Source organism: Triturus cristatus, chromosome 7 (genome assembly GCF_964204655.1).
Source record: "Triturus cristatus chromosome 7, aTriCri1.1, whole genome shotgun sequence".
Taxonomy (NCBI): Eukaryota; Metazoa; Chordata; class Amphibia; order Caudata; family Salamandridae; genus Triturus; species Triturus cristatus.
Window position 1 is genome coordinate 162,443,187 of NC_140590.1, and position 18,372 is coordinate 162,461,558.

The 18,372-nt window shown below is 48.1% G+C and overlaps 2 protein-coding genes across 5 annotated transcripts in view; one reads left to right on the top strand and one right to left on the bottom strand.

The window, feature by feature from the left end:
* The window catches only part of U2AF1L4 (U2 small nuclear RNA auxiliary factor 1 like 4), a 99,416-nt gene extending 84,765 nt beyond the window's left edge, over positions 1 to 14,651 (bottom strand). For both annotated transcript variants that reach the window (XM_085615913.1, XM_085615912.1), the window contains exon 1: positions 14,496 to 14,651. In XM_085615913.1, coding sequence (XP_085472039.1) covers positions 14,496 to 14,539 — 44 coding nt within the window. In that variant the 5' untranslated portion in view covers positions 14,540 to 14,651. The remainder of the gene's footprint in view (positions 1 to 14,495) is intronic.
* PSENEN (presenilin enhancer, gamma-secretase subunit) overlaps positions 1 to 18,372 on the top strand; it is a 77,701-nt gene that overhangs the window by 10,018 nt on the left and 49,311 nt on the right. Inside the window, exon 1 of one of the 3 annotated variants that reach the window (XM_085615914.1) lies at positions 14,946 to 15,075. The exons of 1 other annotated variant lie outside the window; for it this stretch is intronic. The gene's annotated coding sequence lies outside the window, so the exon portion shown is untranslated. Of the gene's footprint in view, positions 1 to 14,945; positions 15,660 to 18,372 lie in introns of those variants that run through there. One more of the 3 variants, XM_085615916.1, reaches the window with a different exon arrangement.

The window sequence follows — 18,372 nt, forward strand, 5'->3', positions numbered from 1 at the left end:
CTCGTTCTTGTCCTTCTTGCGAACGAGGAAGAACCGAGAGTACAGACCTCTTTCCCTTTGAGACAAAGGTACTTCTTCTACCGCCTGTTTTCTCAACAAGATGTCTGCCTCCGCCTGGAGCTCCCTCAGCTGGAAGCGAGAGCTGACCGGCGGAATCGCTGGAGGCGGGCTGATGAACCGAAGACTGTATCCATTGCAAACAATATTCAGCACCCACTTGTCCTGAGTAATTTTTCTCCACTCTGCCGGAAAAAATTGAATGCTTCCCCCCACTGGAGTGGGTAACGGTTGAGGGGGAAGTAACAGCTCAGGGCCGAGACCCGGCCGGGCCTTTGTTTGTGGTAGTAGCCTGCTGGCCTCCTTTACCCCTCTGGCGCTTCTGGAAGGGCTTGCGGAACTGCTGCTGTTGTGGCTGCTGCTGTCGCGAGCCCTGCCCACGCCCTCGGCCCGACGACCCGAACCTCCTCTGGAACGGTAGTTTCTTTTTCTCGGCCTTCTCTAACCCGACGGCCGTCAGGGTTTCCGCCTCAGCCTTCATGCGGGCCATTTCATCGTCCGCATGCTTCCTGAACAGGGTTTCCCCCGAGAAGGGTAGGTTGGCCACTCTTTGCTGCGCCTCCGGCTTGAGGGACGTCAGGCGCAACCAGGAATGGCGCCGCTGGTGGACGCCATGACAGTAGGCGTGGGCGGCCAATAGCGATACATCCGCCGCTGCGCTGATAGTTTGGTTAGAAACCAGCATGCCTTCGCGCACCGTCTCCAAGAAGTCCTCCTTCTTGTCTCGTGGCAGGAGGTCCGCATATTGCTGCAGGGATTCCCACAGGGCCCGGTCGTAACGGCCCAACAGCGCCCCTGCACTAGCCGCCTTCATCGTGGTGGCGGCGGTACCACACACCTTCCTGCCCGCAGAGTCCAGCCAGCGGCTTTCCTTGTCCGGTGGAACCGTGGAGGCCGGGGCGGTCGCATGTTTGAGTCTGACGAGGATCGCCCTCGGCTCCGCGATCGTCGCCTCCTGTGAGAGCGGGAGCGCGACCTCTTCGGCTTAGGCCTGTCCGCCGGTCTCGCTGGTCCAGGCGACCGTGGGCGTCGTGGCTTCGGGGTCCCCTGCGGCGGAGTCGGGTACCGTGGCAGGGAAACCGACCTCGGGGGAACCGGCGGCGGTCCCGCAGGAGTGTGTGGCAGCAACAGAGGCTGGGGTGGCGGAGACAGCGTCCGCGGAGGAGGCGGTGGCGGAGACGGTGGTGGTGGCGGCGGTGGAGGCGGCGGTGGCAGAGGTGGGAGAGGAGGAGGCGACGGAGGCATCCGAGGCGGGGTATACACCACCGAGTACACCGATCCCGGCGACTCTCTCTTCCTCGACGGCGACGTTCTCCTCGACGGCGACCTTCGCCTCGACGGCGATCTCCTTCTCTTCATCGACGGCGAGCTGTGATCCCTCGACGCCGAACGCCGACGCCGGGTCTTCACTCGCCGCCAACCGCTGGACGAAGCCGACGACGGCGTCGTCGCCGACGACGCCGATGTAGTTGACGGCGGCCTATTCAGGTCCCTCGACGGCGATCGTCGACGCCGCTTCTCCCCAGAGCCCTGGGGAGACGGCGAACAGACGGTGGTCATCCTCCTCGACGTCGCCGCCGACGTCGACGGGGAGCGGGAGCGCTTACTGGTCTTCCTGCCCCTGGGGAGCCCCCCAGAGGCCTCAGTATGGGCCAAATCAGCCCCTCCAGACCCACCTGGTGCCTTCAGTCTTCGCTCCTCCAGAGCTTGAAGCCTGCTCTTCATCCTGTCCCTCAGGGTCCTGGCTGAAAACGAGTGGCAGATGGTACAGCTTTCAGGCACGTGGGACTGGGGAAGGCAAGCTATGCACACCTCGTGTGGGTCGGTTTTAGCCTTCTTTCGACCACATTCCGGGCACTTGTCGAACAAGCCAGGCATGTTGACAGTACCAGCTACTAAACACAAGAAAAAATGACAAAAATTGCCAAAATCTCAATGAAACCCTTGCAAAAGGGAGAGCTCAATGCTCCAGGGTCCTGCTAGCAGGAGCCGGAAAAAAGAACTGAAAGTAAATGGGACCTGCTGGGCATTCTGGGATACTGGGGAAAGTTCTGGAAAACTGGAAAGTTTTCTTAAAGGCACAGTATCCTGTTCCAAGCCACATAATGGCAGCCTATGGGGCTTGTCTGTCCACTCCTTCCTCTCTATCATTCCAGAGGCTTTTGCTGGTAGAGGCAGGGTTTTTTCCTATGTGGGGAAAAACTAGACAGGCAGTGCTGTTTGTGGATATTGGTGGAATTCTAGTTGAAGTACTGGACAGTGTAGCCTGTGGATATAGGCTGCATTATCTGTCTTTAAATTAAATTCTCTCTTAAAGGTGTATGCAGGTCTGCATGATTTGTCACCTTTTAGAGATTATTTTTTATTGCTCCGGGGTCCACGCACATGGGCGGGACTATTCACTAGATTATGACTATACACAGAGATCCCCTACTACAGAAAATTGGGTTACTGGTAAGTACAGTTGTAAGTATTTTTCAGAGTCTGTTTTGGGCACCAAGATCCAGCACTGGGAGCTCACCCAAGAGCAGGTGAGTATTTTCGTTTGTTACTCGGCTGATTTTTGGTGAATATTTTAAGATTTGAAAAGTCCACACTTAGAAGAAATTTCAGGAAAAAGCCAGTCAATGTTACCCTATGAAGAAAATTAAGTTATCGGTTTAAAGGTAAGTACTCGACTGGCAGAGTTGAGGTTCTGGGCATAGACTCAGGGGTCCCCCAGGGTCAGGTAGGTACAGTTGGTTTACCCCCAGCGGCACTAGGGCGGCCGGGTGCAGAGAGAGTTAGGCCTAATGTTATCCTATGAGGGATAGGGAGGCCTTGGTTGGTGGCTGCTGACTAGCAGGCCACGCGGCTGTGGGAGCTGGGCCCCTGGTCACTTACTCAGGGCAAGGGGGGGAAGTTGATAGGTGTAGAGGTTGCACTGGCAGGGCCACTCGGGCGGCTGGGTGCTTTTGAGCCTTCGGGCATTCAATTGATTTCAGTGGGAAATCTCCGGTTTAGAAAAAGACTGCAAGCTCGGGGACGAAGATTCTTCAGGTGCCACTACCACTCCGAGAGGTAAGTTGGGTAGTTGGAGGATAGGTAGGTAGGTACCCCGGGATTGGGCACAGGGGGCCGTGGGGCGCCGGGTGCAGGGGTGCCTTTTGGTGTCGGGAAATCTTACCCTCTGTTGATCGCGGTAGGGGGGACACCTTGTTCGGAGGCTGCAGGCTTCTTCAGGAATGTCGATGGAGGTCCTTGGGTGCCGGACTCGGGGTCACAGTCGCCGTGGGGTCATCCTCGTGGTCTTTGTTCACTCCGGCACAGGCTTGGCTGGTGCAGAGTGTGCTGGGTTCGCGGTTCCGGGCTGCTGCCAGGGATTAGAAGTAGGTTTTGAGTAGAGCCTCTACTCATGGGAGTCCCAGGGGTTTAGAGTCAAAAGGTAAGCCAGGTCCTCTGGGGTTTGTGAGGTTGCTGGCCACAAAAGATGCCGGGTTGGAGCAGGGTCGACAGGCCGGTGGGGCTGGGGACAAAGCAGTTTGTGTCTTCCTCTTCTTAGCAACTGCAGGGCAGGTCTTCTTTCTTCTAGCTCTTCTTCGGATTTTGGAATCTGGGGGAAGGAAGGTTCAGGGTGCCCCTAAATACTAAATTTAGGGCCATAACAGGTAGGTGAAGGGCAGGGACCAATGGGTCCCTGTCCTGGGGTGGGTACACCCCCTATCCTGCCTCTCTCCTGTGGGAGGGGGGGGGGGGCAGTAGACTAGTCCTGATTGGGTAGGGCTTCCCATCTTCAAGATGGCGAGAGCCCGGGGATGTGCTTCACCTCTCCTCCCCCACCTGAGGGGTGGGGTTGGCAGGCTGGCACATCCCCTGTCCTTATTTGGGGTTTACGGCCAAGCTTCCCGCCAGAGTGGGGGGTTGCAGTGGCCTGGCCACAAGAGATGCCGGGTTGGAGCATGAGCAGGTTCGAGGGTCGACAGGCAGGTAGGGCTGGGGCCAAAGCAGTTGGTGTCTTCCTCTTCTTAGCAGCTGCAGGGCAGGTCTTCTTTCTTCTAGCTCTTCTTCGGATTGTGGAATCTGTGGGAAGGAAGATTCAGGGTGCCCTTAAATACTAGATTTAGGGGCGTTACAGGTAGGTGAAGCGCAGGGACCAATGGGTCCCTGTCCTGGGGTGGGTACACCCCCTATCCTGCCTCTCTCCTGTTTGAGGGGGGCAGTAGCCTAGTCCTGATTGGGCAGGGCTTCCCATCTTCAAGATGGCGAGAGCCCGGAGATGTGCTTCACCTCGCCTTCCCCACCTGAGGGGTGGGGTTGACTGGCTGGCACATCCCCTGTCCTTATTTGGGGTTTCCGGCCAAGCTTCCCGCCAGAGTGGGGGGTTGCAGTGGCCTGGGGAAGCTCACAGAGGCGGCATGCCTTTGAAGCTTCCCCCTGCCCATCCTGAGGGAGGAGATTTAGCACCTCGCCCAGGATGTGCATTGTTGCAGGCCCAGGAGAGCAGGGGCTCTCCTATCCAGGGGTCCAGCAACAGGTCTGCTGTGTGGCAGCCTAGACAGCCTCAGAACAGACGTGGATTGTGGGTTAGGTTTCAGGAGGTCTCTCTAAGATCCCCTCTGTGGTGCTTGGTACATTAAATCCCACACTGGCATCAGTGTGGATTTAATGTGCTGAGCAGTTTGATACCAAACTTCTCAGGCTTCAGTGCTGCCATTATGGTGCTGTGGAGTTCGTGTTTGACAAGCTCCCAGCACCGTGTACTCTTAAATGGCAGCACTGCACTTACAGTGCCCAGGAATGGACCTGGGTCCTGTAGAGGCACAGGGCTCATGCTCCTGTGACCACACCACTGGCATAGGGCACCCAGCTAGAGGGGTGGCTGATGTATGCCAGGGCAGTGTAGGTTGTGGGCATGGCACACTGGGATGTGTGCCATGTCGACTCTGTTTTGTCTTGTAGCCAGACACTCAGCCTGCCAGGGCAGTGTGTGGGTGTTAGGGTACAGGGCCTCCAAGGGTGGCACGAGTGCTGCAGCCCTTAGAGGCCTTCCCTGGTCACAAGGCCCTGGGTACCTAGTGTACCATTTACCAGGGGCTGACATGTGGCCAGGGTGTGCCAATTTGGTTTTGAGGTATTTGTTTAGGAAAGGAACATAGGCCCTTGGCACCTGATTGGCAGAAGTCCAGGGCACACTCAGTCAAAGTACATTCAGCATTTCAGCAAAAAGTGGGGGCATACCATGCAAGAAAGATGGCACTTTCTCACACTAGTGGGGTTTCTTTAAGAGGTCTTAATATAAAGCCAGAACATGCAGTTGGTTTGTTCTGTGCTACATGCACTTAGATGTTTTTACCTATGCTTTAGTCCAGATTTCCACCTCAGAATAAAAGGTGATATGGGCAGGGTTGGCACAATAATCTTGCACCAGTCAGCAGTCTCTGATGCCATTGCCCATTCTTATGGTTTAAAGGCTAGTTGACATGCTTCCACTGGTTAATCTCCTTAATTTGAACGGTCCAAAATGTTATTTGTATGCAGGTGATACTCTGCAAATGTTCTGTCTTAACCAGTTACTATCATCTACAGACTATAACTAACTTTCCTCCATCACTGCCAGAGTACAATGGATGACTACCAAATTCCTCAAACTAAATCTACACAAAATTCAAGTGCTTCTCACACACAGGCACCTTCCTTCCCAGTACAACCCTGACTGACCCACTACTACTGGCCCTAACACACACACATTCTCTCAGGTCCCCGACTTAAGCGTCACTCCTGATAAACATCTTACTCTCAAAAAAGAAGCGAGAGAAGTATACTGGTCTTGTTTTTCCAGTTTAAATTGCTATGCAGAGTCCTCCCTTTTATCGATGCAATGCATCGTACCCCTGCTGTTTCACACATGCTTAGATTGCAGCAATAGCACCTACTTAGGAACCCCACTAAAATACGACAAACTGTAAACGGACAAAATGCAGTGCCTAGAATTACCATACGTACCAGGAAATTACTGCATATTTTCCCAATTGTGGGCAAACTCCACTGGTTCCCGGAGCAAGAATAAGTAACATTTAAATCCCTCGATTGTACAGAAAGATTCTTGCTCTCCTTCGCTCGCATTCCTGACCTCCACACTTGGACCAGCCTCCCTTGGCCTTCTTCAGGTTCCCTCTTATTTTATGGCCATGAGAATTGCTTTTTTATGTCGAGCATGGGCAACGCATGCACTGATGCAAGGCATGCAGTAGTGGAGTATGGCTTTGAAGCCCCGCCCATATTTTTTAATTGACTTGTGTCATTCTCCTTCCTAAACGCTGGCTTCGGAGCAGTGTTTGTATTTGTTGCCTCCCATAACGACTGGAACATTTACTGGTCGGTACAGGGTCTGCTTTATAAGTCAGTGAGCACTATTTTCTTTAATGCTCTTCCCCTATTCCACCCACGACATCGCGGCACCTGCCAGCTTTTTTTTTTTTTTAAAGTAATTTATTTTAAAGCACGGGCTGCTTTAACTATAGCGGCTACACTTTTTAAATTACCAGCAGGCCGCTTTCACTGTGGCGACCGTGCTACAGAAGCTTTTGAAAGTAAATTTTTTCCCCCCCACTTAGGGTGAAAGCACCATAGGCGCATTCACTTTAATGTTGGCCGCACCCCTTTCTTTAGACGCTGCTCACTGTAATCTGAATATGCGAGCAGCATCTAAAAAAACAAAAGGGGGGGGTGCCACAATTACAGTGCTCTTGAGCGAATTTGAGCTCCTGGTATTGTGTTGCTTTTACAAACACAATTAAAAGCCATTGAAATTTACAATGTCAAGCTCTCAAACTCTCGCAAATACGAGACCTATAGCATTGAAAATGCTAGTGTTTACTGGCTTCATGACTATACAATTATATGGATTTACAGAAGAAGTATTACATTTTATCTTGATTTTCGTGTTTTTCCACCGCCATCTAACAATTTTACGGTGTTGGTTTTCTAGTAAACCTGTCTGCATATAGATGGTCACTTTTTCGAGCAAGGTTAGGTATGCAGCATAACGCGATCCATGTAGTTGCATTCAAATAGTAAAAAACACACCTATTTAGCCCAGGCGTGGTGCTTGTTCCTAGAGTCACTGCTGAGGCACATAAATGAGTGCCAAGCACTGGAGGGTGTTGGGAGGAAGAGACCGATTTCTGCGATACGGTTTCCGCGGTTTTAAATGTTTGAACTGCAATAACAGATCTGGTTACAACAAAAATAATTATGGGATCCCGTCTATCAAGTTTAGCTTGGGTAAAATCAGTGCCGCTCCAGTGCGGTGACCTGTTCAGTAAAGGCCAACAATGCGATTATATGTGGGACTCCTTACTGTGGGGGTGGGAGAGGTAATCTTCGCTAAACATTGTGCCACACATGTTCCTCAAACTCTTTATAGCCTACGAACAACATGCAGAACTCGTAATTTACTATTCGCCCCTAAGTAGGTCTTTATAAGCCTCTGAATGCCAAGGGCACCAAATGCCTTTCTTAACTAAACATCCAGCCTATTACGTGCAGGATTTTTTTCTTTCATGCTTTCTCCATTTGTCGACGTGTTTTCCTATCTTTATCTTCAACCTGCGTAATTTGTCTCTTGCCCTGGGTCAGAGCCTTGCGATGAAAAGGTCTGTTCCCAAAAGAGTGCAGGAACGTATCACCTGGACCCACTAGCACAAATCAACCACATGGGACAAAAGTAGTGGGACTCCTGAATGCTTTTGTCAGCATCATTGTGTTGCTTGGAACGGCTGAGATTCATCTTGGTAGGTGATGCTGGGGGGGGGGGGGGGGGGGGAGAGAATAACTGTCAAGGACTGACATTCTGAAACGAATTGACATACGGCAGCCAGAAAGTCTATGGGGCAGTGCGTGATTTGTGGTTAAGGTTTGGTATGGGTTACTCAAGGCTGTTATGTAGACGCAAGCTTGCAGCTCTAGTATCGGAAGGGTACAAACTGACAAGATAAGAGTGTTGAGACTGGGGTTTAATGCTGAAGTTTAATAAGAATTGCATTCTGAAAAGATGAAAAAAGATAAACATCTGCTACTCGTTTTCTGGAAGAAAAAAAATAAAAAAATCGGTCCTTTGTGCTGCTGCATTGAGTTAAATCGGAGGATGGTAGAAGCGTGCAAGATCACACATGGGAATCCTGAGGTGGTCTGTGCACCACTGGTTAATTTATGAAGTGCTGGCCGTGCAAAGCCAGGTTTTATGGGGCTCTGCAAGGTGAATCTGCCCTATAACGTCATGCCTGTTGCAAAACTAAGTTCTACCATTTGAACCCAGAAAATGCTACCCCATTGAGATTAGTGGAAAGGATTTGTGGATCTCCTGTTGAGGCTGGGATTTTGCACATGGGCTTTGACCCGACCTTTAGGTATACATTTTAGGCTATAGTAACCCTGGTCCTGATCGATTTGGATAATGAAAAAAAAAACAAAGGAGTATCATGAGCCATGTTGGGCGTGTGTATGTGTGAGATACTCATCCGTGGTCCTAATTTTAATTGTGATCCCCACATTGTGTGGTAAATTAAATTTATCATATCAACTTCAAACAAGTATATTTCTAGAAACTGGTCCAAACGAAGTAAATTTAAGATCAATAATTATGTAGAATGGACTTCTGTCCCAACGGCTGAACTACTAAAACTAACTGCCAGTGATAACCAGAAAGTGTTCTCTTGCAGACATTAGGTTGCAGTGTATGATCTTGATGCGTGTGAGCCTGGATTTAGACACTAGGGAATAATTTCTACAGTCTAGTTGTCCCTCTACCTGACACTGAAGGATTACAGATGCCTAGCGGAGCACCATCTCCCAAATTATATCCTGATGATCCCACGCCTGCACACATATGATCTATCGGCTAGCCTGCACTACAGCAACATTAGCAGAAATTAAATTAACACTGCCAGACGTGCACTACACATTTGGGCAATGCACGTACATCTGGATCTGTGTAAAAGGTTTCTGTGACAGACTGATGTGCACATGGAAAGAATTGTTATACGATCCGTTTTTTAGGTCGGTTATGGGCAGCGCAAGCGCTGCGAGCCATACTGTATTGAAGTATGGACTTGAAGCCCCGCCCGTATTTGCCAGTGGCTTGTGTCACTGTCCTTCGTAAACGCTGGCTTCTGATTCATTAATAGGCTTGTTAGTTCCTCCTTAGTACCACCTTGTCTTCATTTGTAACCTCCCATAAGGACTAGCCCCTTTACTTTAGTTGTTACACGGTACGTTCTATTTACTCTGTATGCACTATTTTCTATAATGGTTTCTCCTACTGCAGGCACTATATGCTTTCCTGCAACATTCAGCAGGCCATGCACGCTTTCACAGGGCGCTTTTACACAAAAAAAATGTGTGTCAACTTGACAGACAACTGCTTTTTTTGGTAAAAGCGCCCCATACTGCGCTTTGACTTTAATATAAGCAGACCTGGTACAGGTAAGCATTAAATACTTTTCAGTAATAAGGTACTGGATATAGGACAGTTTGAAAATGCAACAGAAATTGTACTGTGTTTGATTTACAGGGGAGCAAAAGTATGCAACACTTAGCAAATACAGTACAATACTTTTGTGGCTGTATGTCCTGGGGACAGTTTAGACTGTCTAATGACAGGTCTGCCCTTTCTTGTTATATACACTCCATACATAAACCGTGTCTACTCCAACTGTGTTATTTTAACCTGTCCATTCCGCCCATTAAACAGTACCTGGAATTTCTCTATCCTGAAAGAGAAATGGCTGGCATAAATAATATTGTCAATTGGGCAGGCAGACATACTTTTCAGAAGTGACCTAGTGAAAATATTGTCTTAAGTATGGCTAGTTTAAGTTATATGACAGTGTGCTTGCCTGGTCTGCTTCGTGTAGAAGTTTCTTCTGCAGCAATGGAATATTTTGAACTTAAAAACTGCAATAAACCACTTTATTGTAATGCCAGGCTATGTTTATGGAGCTTTTTTTCCTGGTGCGTTTAACAGAAGAAGAAAATAGGAAATATCAAACGGCTGCCAATCGCATTACCGATGAAAATCACGATTGTCTGGCCCGGTTAAATTGAAGAAATAAGCAGCATCTCACAGCGTTTGTGATTCCACATGTGTGTTCTCGTCTTCCCTGGTTTGCTTTGAGCTTGCCGGGGCGTGATACACCAGCGCACAGAACACCACGCTGAAACTGTATTTCCGTCCAGAGTGTTAGATTTTAGCCGTCAGGTTCCAAATCCTTGCCACAGAGAGATATGTACTAGAATAATTGGTAAAAAGAAAACGCGTGTAAACAACTGCGCTGCCAATTCGTATAGCGGACCCAAGCGGTGGCAAAGCCCCCACGAAAAGAGGAGCCACAGGAAAAAAACATCACATTAAAAAGAGAGAGTATAAAGGGAGTGGTGCGCGTGCGGCCGACGCGCGACTCGAAAGTGATCACGATCAAGCGTGCGGCGAGCGATGCGCTTAATGAGCATGAGGAATGCCATATGGCGCCTCTGCTCAAGCACGCGCCCGCGCACTACAAGCTGTAGCCGGCGGTAGCATTTTTTTAAGCCCTTACTTAAAGTCTCGCCAGACCAGCGCAAACACTGGTTCAGGCGAGACCTAAAAAGGACTTTGTATTGCCTGCACCTTGTTTGGTAGTGGCACATAAAGCAACAAGTCGGAGGATTAGAGCTCATGGCTATACCCACTTACGAATTCACAGAACAGGAAGTGGGAGGTGAGAAGAGTTCACTGAAAACTGATTTGGTGCACAAAGCATAGCGCCTTCCAATGACTGGTCCTTGGCAACAGAAGCCAAAGAAGGTATCGAAGTATCACGGACAACTGGGCTGCAGCATTCTGGATGTGCGGCCTCAGAGGAGATACTGGCAGGCCTAAATAAAGGTTACATCTGGCCCCAGGACCATAGATATTGGTGACAAGCATTCAAATATCGGCCATGATCAGGGTAAATATAACACTATTGCCTGAGCTGGCGCTATTAGGGCTTACCATTTACACCCCAGAGTAGACTCGATCTCTGTAGCCTTGTTGATTTAAAATAGAAGATTGCACTCAGATTTATTCTACTGTAACAAACAACTTGAGACGACTTATTCCAACTTCTCCATACCATTATTTATACACATCTTCTTTCTCTGCCTCCTGCAAATGGCCCCATCATAGGTCTCTCTATGGCCTCCTTCAAAGCCTAACAATGCCAGCATTCAAAAATCCATCCACACAAAGAGCAAGTCACATTTAAAATGTTATGCCTAGTCCATCAGGCCTACTGCTACCAATAAGGATATTCAGGTCCACTGAAATTAGGAGATTGAGGATGCAGTTTTTTCTGCATGTGCCAAATAATCATCTGCAGCATAATCTGCATATTTTGACATAAGATGTTGTTTCCAACTTACACAGATCAAAAGTTACTAAAAACGCCAGAAAGTGCTGATATGCAGTGCAAGGTCCTTCGCAAAGGTTAACCGGTCAACTCTCAGTTGCTTATAGCTATATTTGGGTGTTAAACTGGTACCACAGAAAGTCTTCAAAACAGCTAACACTAGGACTATCATAGTAGCAATTAATTATTGCTTTACTAACTAATCCCCTCCTTTTATCGGTGCATACAGAAAATGTTTAGACCTTGCCTATAACTGTGTTCCTACTTAAATTGATGTATCTTTCTTTTATATAAGCTTTTAATTACTATTTTACACAGCAGACTGTTCTCTATGCTTGACTAAAATCGATTAATATAAGCACTTCCATTATCAGCTTTTGATTCATAAATTAAAATCGAGTGAGGTGGATCCTATGACCAGACAGTGTTAACAAGTGTAAAATAATGAAGTCTTACTATCACAAAATGTGCTGCATTTGTCTTTTCTTGCTGGATAATTTAGTCAACCATGTACCATAATGTGTTCCTCCCCTGCCGCATAATTCCAATGGACCTGCTCATATTCAATACCTACAGACTACTAGTGCTCTGCCTGACTGATGTAGACCAGCCTGCCACCATAGACAGGTTTCTAACCCCCTATCCAGCCTACGCTGAGTGCAGAAACAAAGCCTGCTTTGGTCGGAGGTGATGCCACCTCCTCCAGGCAGGGTGGCTAAGTGATCAGCATATCAAGGAAGGAGGGCTCAAAGGCCTCTGGTGCTTTTGATATGCGACCCAAGATTTCCCCAGCCAAGGGGAATGCCGCCCCAGGCCCAATAGGCACCAGGACAAGCGATAAGAGTTAGCTCGTCAAGGGGCTTGTTCCCCTCTTCGGTTTGTACCACCCCTCAGGTGGGTTACCTGATGGGAACATGACTTACTATTCCACCATCTTAGTTTTGGCGGAATTAGGCACTCCGGGTCACGGTTTTGCCCACTGGAAGTGGTCACCTAGAGGGTATTTTTATAGTGCAAACTTGACCCGAATCTGGTATCAGAGTGCCTTACATAGCACCAGTTGCATTATATGAGGACACATTCATTTTTGTTAGGCACGGGGAGATTAAGTGATTTGCCCAGAATCACAGGATGATCCGCGTCATTGCTGAGACTCGAACCCAGTTCCCCAGATTCGAGGTCGACAGCCCTAGTCGTTAGACCACCTCCTCTCCCCTCAACCAGGGTATAGACACCCTAAAGGTAAGTAGCCAATCAGCTACTACCTGCTACCACTCTCTGCAACGCCCCCTAAATTGAGAATTTAGGTGGCACCCCTGACACCAGGAACTTAGATTCGACGGATCAAGGGGAGAATAAAGGAGAACAGCGAGAACCGAAAACTGGCTGTGGACTTTTGGCATCAAATCCTGCCGGCTCGCAACAAGTCCCAACAATCATGACCAGCGACTCGTCCTGAAATTAACCAGCAGGCAAGAAACCCAGGGGACTGACACTAACCAGAGAGCCAGACACAGCAATAACGCAGGAAGAGGCAGCTTTACTCCTGATGGTCAGGTCTGTCCCCCCACAAGGTGAGAGGACAACAGGACCAACCAGAGATGCACAGGACTAATACCTGGGTACCAAATCCAATGCAGCAAGCAAAGACCATTAGAGTCCACTCTGGACTCCACCGAGACCTAGCTGTTGAAGGCCCCTCGACTAAGTCTTGAAGAAGATACCCAGAAACCGTTCGCAAATGTAAATGTGCAACACATGCCTTTACTCCCATAGGTAAGCTTTAATGCGTATGGACGCATTTAAGTGGGCTATTTACATACCGTTAAAAATGTATATTCTTGCACAGTGTAGCTTACTTGAGTCCAGCTTACACTCCCCATATTGAAGTGTTCCCTTGAGTTTCCAGATTGAGCCTCTCCAAATACAGTTGGTGTATGGACGAAGATTCGACGATGAAGTATGCCACTAGTAACTTTATTGGGCCAGAGCATAAAAAGGGGGGGTAGGGGCTTGGGAGCTTAGAGAGAAGCATTATTAATAGTGGGTCCACTCTACTGACAAATCATATAAACCTGAACAGTGCAGGCGACAATCTTTAATACTACTCACTCCCTTATTTTGATAAAGGAACCTGCGATCAGACATGGTTAACAAGTGTGAAAAAAATGAAGTTATACTATCACAGTTGTCTTTTCTTGCCGAATAATTTAGTCAACCATGCCGAATAATTTAGTTGTCTCCAACTACAAAATACTAGTGGCCCTACTCAACCAAACCGCCAAACCAGAATATTTAGGAGGAGGGGGACTTGAAATGCAGTACACTAAACAAAGCGAGCAGTTATCTGGCCAAAGCCAACAGAGTAAAACATGACAATTTCAAATTGAGACGAACCCAAACGTGTTCCATGAAGTGTTGACTCTGTACATAACAGATGTTTGTCTGAACTGCAGCCACTGCAGCCTCATTAGTATCCACATATTACCTGTACGCAAGTTATCCTACCACTCCTTACATGCTGATAAATTAAAGTTCTCCTCAGCCAAAACAGAGAACATAAGTGCCATCGCCACTGTCATACCTTCTCCTCCTAGACCATGTGCCCGCCAAGTCGCATCCATTCTCTAACGGTCTTAGGCCGCCAACGCACAGACCCCGCGATTCTCTTTCACAGGTTGTAATTGCCTGCAAACTCTGCTGCCCACTCGTTTGATATGGGATATGACGCCAGTTAAGGGGCTCCCAACACCTGCTCGCATAATAGGGTGTCACTAGCCAATTTATGTTTAAACTGTTTCCATCCTCTCGCCTTCCAATGGTGGACACCACCGCCCTTGCCCCACCAGCGCCTCCATTCTGCCACCTCACAAACTCCCAGCGCGCCCCAATCTTCTCGCTCCACAATAAGGCCCACTCTCCTCTGACCGATTCTGTCCTGCGATGTTCCCTCCACCCAAAGGGCTCCGGAGGTACCGGTACCAAGCTCCCATCCTCTACAAAGCCTGTGACTCTTTCTGGGGTTCTTACTTGTCCTTCTCGGTACCGAAGATTGATGCAAGATACTCCGCCATGTTCTGTTGCTGCTCCGCACCGCCGCCGCCGAAAACGCAACGACTTCCGGCCTCTGGTAGCCGTCACAAAAGCGACCAAACGTCACTTCCGCTAGATAGTTTTACTCTGCGCATGGAATTGTGGGTGACACAGTTAACGCCATTCGGGTAGAGGTTTTGTTATATGGAACTACAAGTACCAGAATGCATATTCCCGAATACAATAATTTGCAAACTATTTTATTCCTGACACTAAACCGCTACGCAAAAGAGATGCCATTTTTTTTTGTATTTCAAAATTTTCTTATAAATGTGCAAAACAGAAAAATGCACATCACTGCTGCCGTAATGAAAACGCGCATCGTGTGAGAAAGGAACTGTATTACTGAAAAAGCCTTTTGTGTTGCCAGTTTACGTTATAACTTCAGTCAGCTCGGCCTAGCTCCGTTCGTGCACCGTCCCGATGCGCGTTTCCGTCTACCCGGAAGTGGCTTTCCGTGCTGGTGCGCACGCGCAGTAAGAAGAGGCCGAGGAAGGAAGGAAGGGATCGTCTGATGGTGAGTGAGTCCTGAAAGAGGTTCTGTCTGTCCCGGCGTAGTCCGCTCTGCTACACGTCTCTCGCTTTCCGATAACGTCCTGTCCTTGGCTGTACACAGATCTGTCCATCTATTTCTGACACCCTAAAACTAGTCCAGACTCAATCTACCCCTCGTCGCCCCCGTACTATCTACAGTAACCACAGCACTTGCCGTATTCGGTCCCTGAAATGATTGTAACTGCACTGAGGTTTGGAAATGTTCTGACTGAGTAAACTACCTACGGCTTCCCCAGAAAAATAGAAACAACTTTGATTTACATAACGGTATCATTGTTCCATTTGGTTTAAAACTATAGTGATCCGAGTTAGTTGGGGACCATGCCCTGTATTCCCGGAGAATCTCCTTTTCATTAACCTCTAAACTACCCGAGCCATATTTCCACAAGGATTTCTACTCTAGAGACGGACAGGGCTGACTGCGGTGCGGAACTAAAAGCAGCCTCCCAGAGAAAGCCGCGGTGGAATTAAAGGAAGGCCGATCCGGCGTTCGAATACTGACATGGAAGGAGCACCACCTTCTCCAAATGAGCTGTTTGTTGGGCGGTAGGAGTGTATGATCTTTGCTAAAAATGGAAAGGGCCCTGTACTCCATTTTAAAGAAACCAGGAGTGTCAACATACATTTTGCAGGGTTGAGATTATTTCTCCCACATGACAAGGAAGCCTCTCGAGATTTTGAGAGACATCCTCCCTCTTTGGCAGAATCAGTTTGCGTGGTCCTGCCTATGCGCTCCATCTCCCCGGGAGAGGGTCCTTACCTGGTATTCATTCGGAAGAGCTTGTTGGGATTCACGTAACATTAATGAAACCATCACCACAGTATAGTTTTGCTAGATTACCTTCCAGCTTCTGTAAGAGTTAGTATACTTCCATTTCAGCTGCTTTTTACACCATGGACCCCAGGTGCTAATCAAATGACTGTACATGTATGTCGACATCAACAGCTTTGCATGACATTATTCTCTTCCTTTGTGTCAAATCATGCTTGCAAAGTCACGTTTGCACAATGTTTCTCCAGAATAGCCGTGATCAGATGTGGCATACATACAGCAGAGCCCTGCCCTGTGACTAACAATAGTAAACGTTTGCAAGCCCAGTGTAGGGAAGAGGAGCGGGTCTTTGGTTCTATGTTTTGACATCTTGCCAACTACTACAGATGGCAAAGTTGTGCAAAGGTTATATTTGTTGTTTGTAGCATGTGCACTGTGTTTATAGATTTAACGAATTGCAGTTTCTGGAAACTTATAAAAACAAATTTGAGATGAAAAAACCATTTCAAGCCAGAAAATTGCCTTATCTGGCATCGTTGTCATATCACCTAAAAGCTTATAGATTATTCTCCCCGGCACTTGCTTTTTAATATGCTGTACGCCTGTGGTCTTGCCTGAAACAACGTCCTGCTGTCCTGGCCCCCAAATGACTTCATTGGCTCCCACTAAAAGCAAGTAGCTATTTAAAACACCTTGCCTCGTATATAAGCACCCCATAACCACTCAAGAAGCTAATTCGCAAAACTTTTTAGGCCAGATGTACGATGGGATTTTGCATGTGCAAACGGGTTTGCGACCCGTTTGCGCATGCAAAAATCCGGTAGGCCATGTGCTAACACTGTTTTACGAGTAGCAAATAAATTGCAACTCGCAAAATAATGTTTAGCGACTTGCTATTAGGAAGGGGCGTTCCCTTCCTAATAGTGACCCTACAAGCCATGTAAGAATGTTTTGTAATCGCAATTGCGGTCGCTAAACACTCACAATTTACCGCCCGCTTCAAGAGGGTGGTAATGCATTCGCAAAAGGAAAGGGGTGTTACAAATGCAGGGAGAAATTATTTTTAGGGACAGGCAGTGGTCCCAGGGACCATACCTGCCCTTAAAAAATAAAGCGGAAACTTTTAATTTTTTTGTTTTTTTAAATGCATCTGGTTTTCCTTTAAGGAAAACGGGCTGCATTTAAAAAAAAAACTGCTTTATTTAAAAGCAGTCACAGACATGGAGGTCTGCTGAGCCCAAAGGGCCACCATACCTAGGAGGGCCATCCATTCTCAATCTGGTCCCAAATTGCGAGTGCCTCATGAATATTGATGAGGCGTGCAATTTGCAACCCCATTGAGAATCTCAAACCGTGTCTGACACTGTTGTACATGTCATTTTGGGACTCGCAAAATAACATGATCATACATCTGGCCCTTAGTCCTGTATCAACCGGCAAGAAGCCTGAAGTTAACTGAATGGTGCATAGTTTCGACCTGGCCGTTCAGGTTATAGGGCACAGGTTATAGAACTCTCCACTTGCTGGTCCCTCCACAAAAACCTCAAGTTCAGAAGATCTACAAAGACTTGCTTTTGGGCCTGGCATTCGGATAGCCCATTCATGCTATGACTGCATTCTCCAAGTGCTTTCTGTGCACTCCCCAGGCAGACCCCCAGGATTTTGCAGATTTGAGTGGGACATTTTGCGGCAAAAAAAACAACATTTGCAGCTCGGTGGGCAAAGAATTAGCCTGCCACAAAAATACAGAAGACTGTGTTATGTCAGTCTGTAACTTTGCAGAGTCTCCAGCAGCGCAGAGCCTGGAACCGGAGGGTGTATGATACCAAAGAGAGTTGATTACCATATGAAACCTGATCTTTTTGGCATCAGACAACTTATGCATGCAGGGCAGAAGAGGTGGGGGCGGCGGCAGATTAGGCAGGTAAAAAAAAAAACAGACAATAGTAGACCTGGGATGTTGGGGGTTATTCTGCAGGGGGGCCCCAAATGTGTGAGGTGGCAGGCTAATTGCTCAGGAGGGGTTCTAGCTGCATTTCAAAGGCAGGCAGCAGAGGCATTTAACACCTCTGCTGGCCTGTTGCTCACCCTCTCTTTAATGGCTCAGTGGCAGCACAGAGCCAGTAAAGAGCGTGAACAGCAGTTTTTTATTTAAAAAAAACAAACACATTTTGCGGGCACTTTAGTCAAAATCGCGGCATTTTTACAAAAGTGCAGATTTCATGTTTTTTTGCAAATTGCAAAATCCTGAGGGGTCTGCCCAGGGAAGACATCCAAGATTGGTCTTGGTTCTCCACTCAAGCTGTCCGACTGTACATCTCAAAGCTTTAGTATGTAGCTGGGGACCTTCTCCAGAACCATCTATCTCCAGGTACTGGCTGCCTCTGCTGAATGACTGGTTGACTCCACCCCATCAGTCCTGGCAATGGTACTATAATGCAGCGTTTCTCTGTAGCTCATGAGTTGCCGTACCACAAAGTGCCTCAA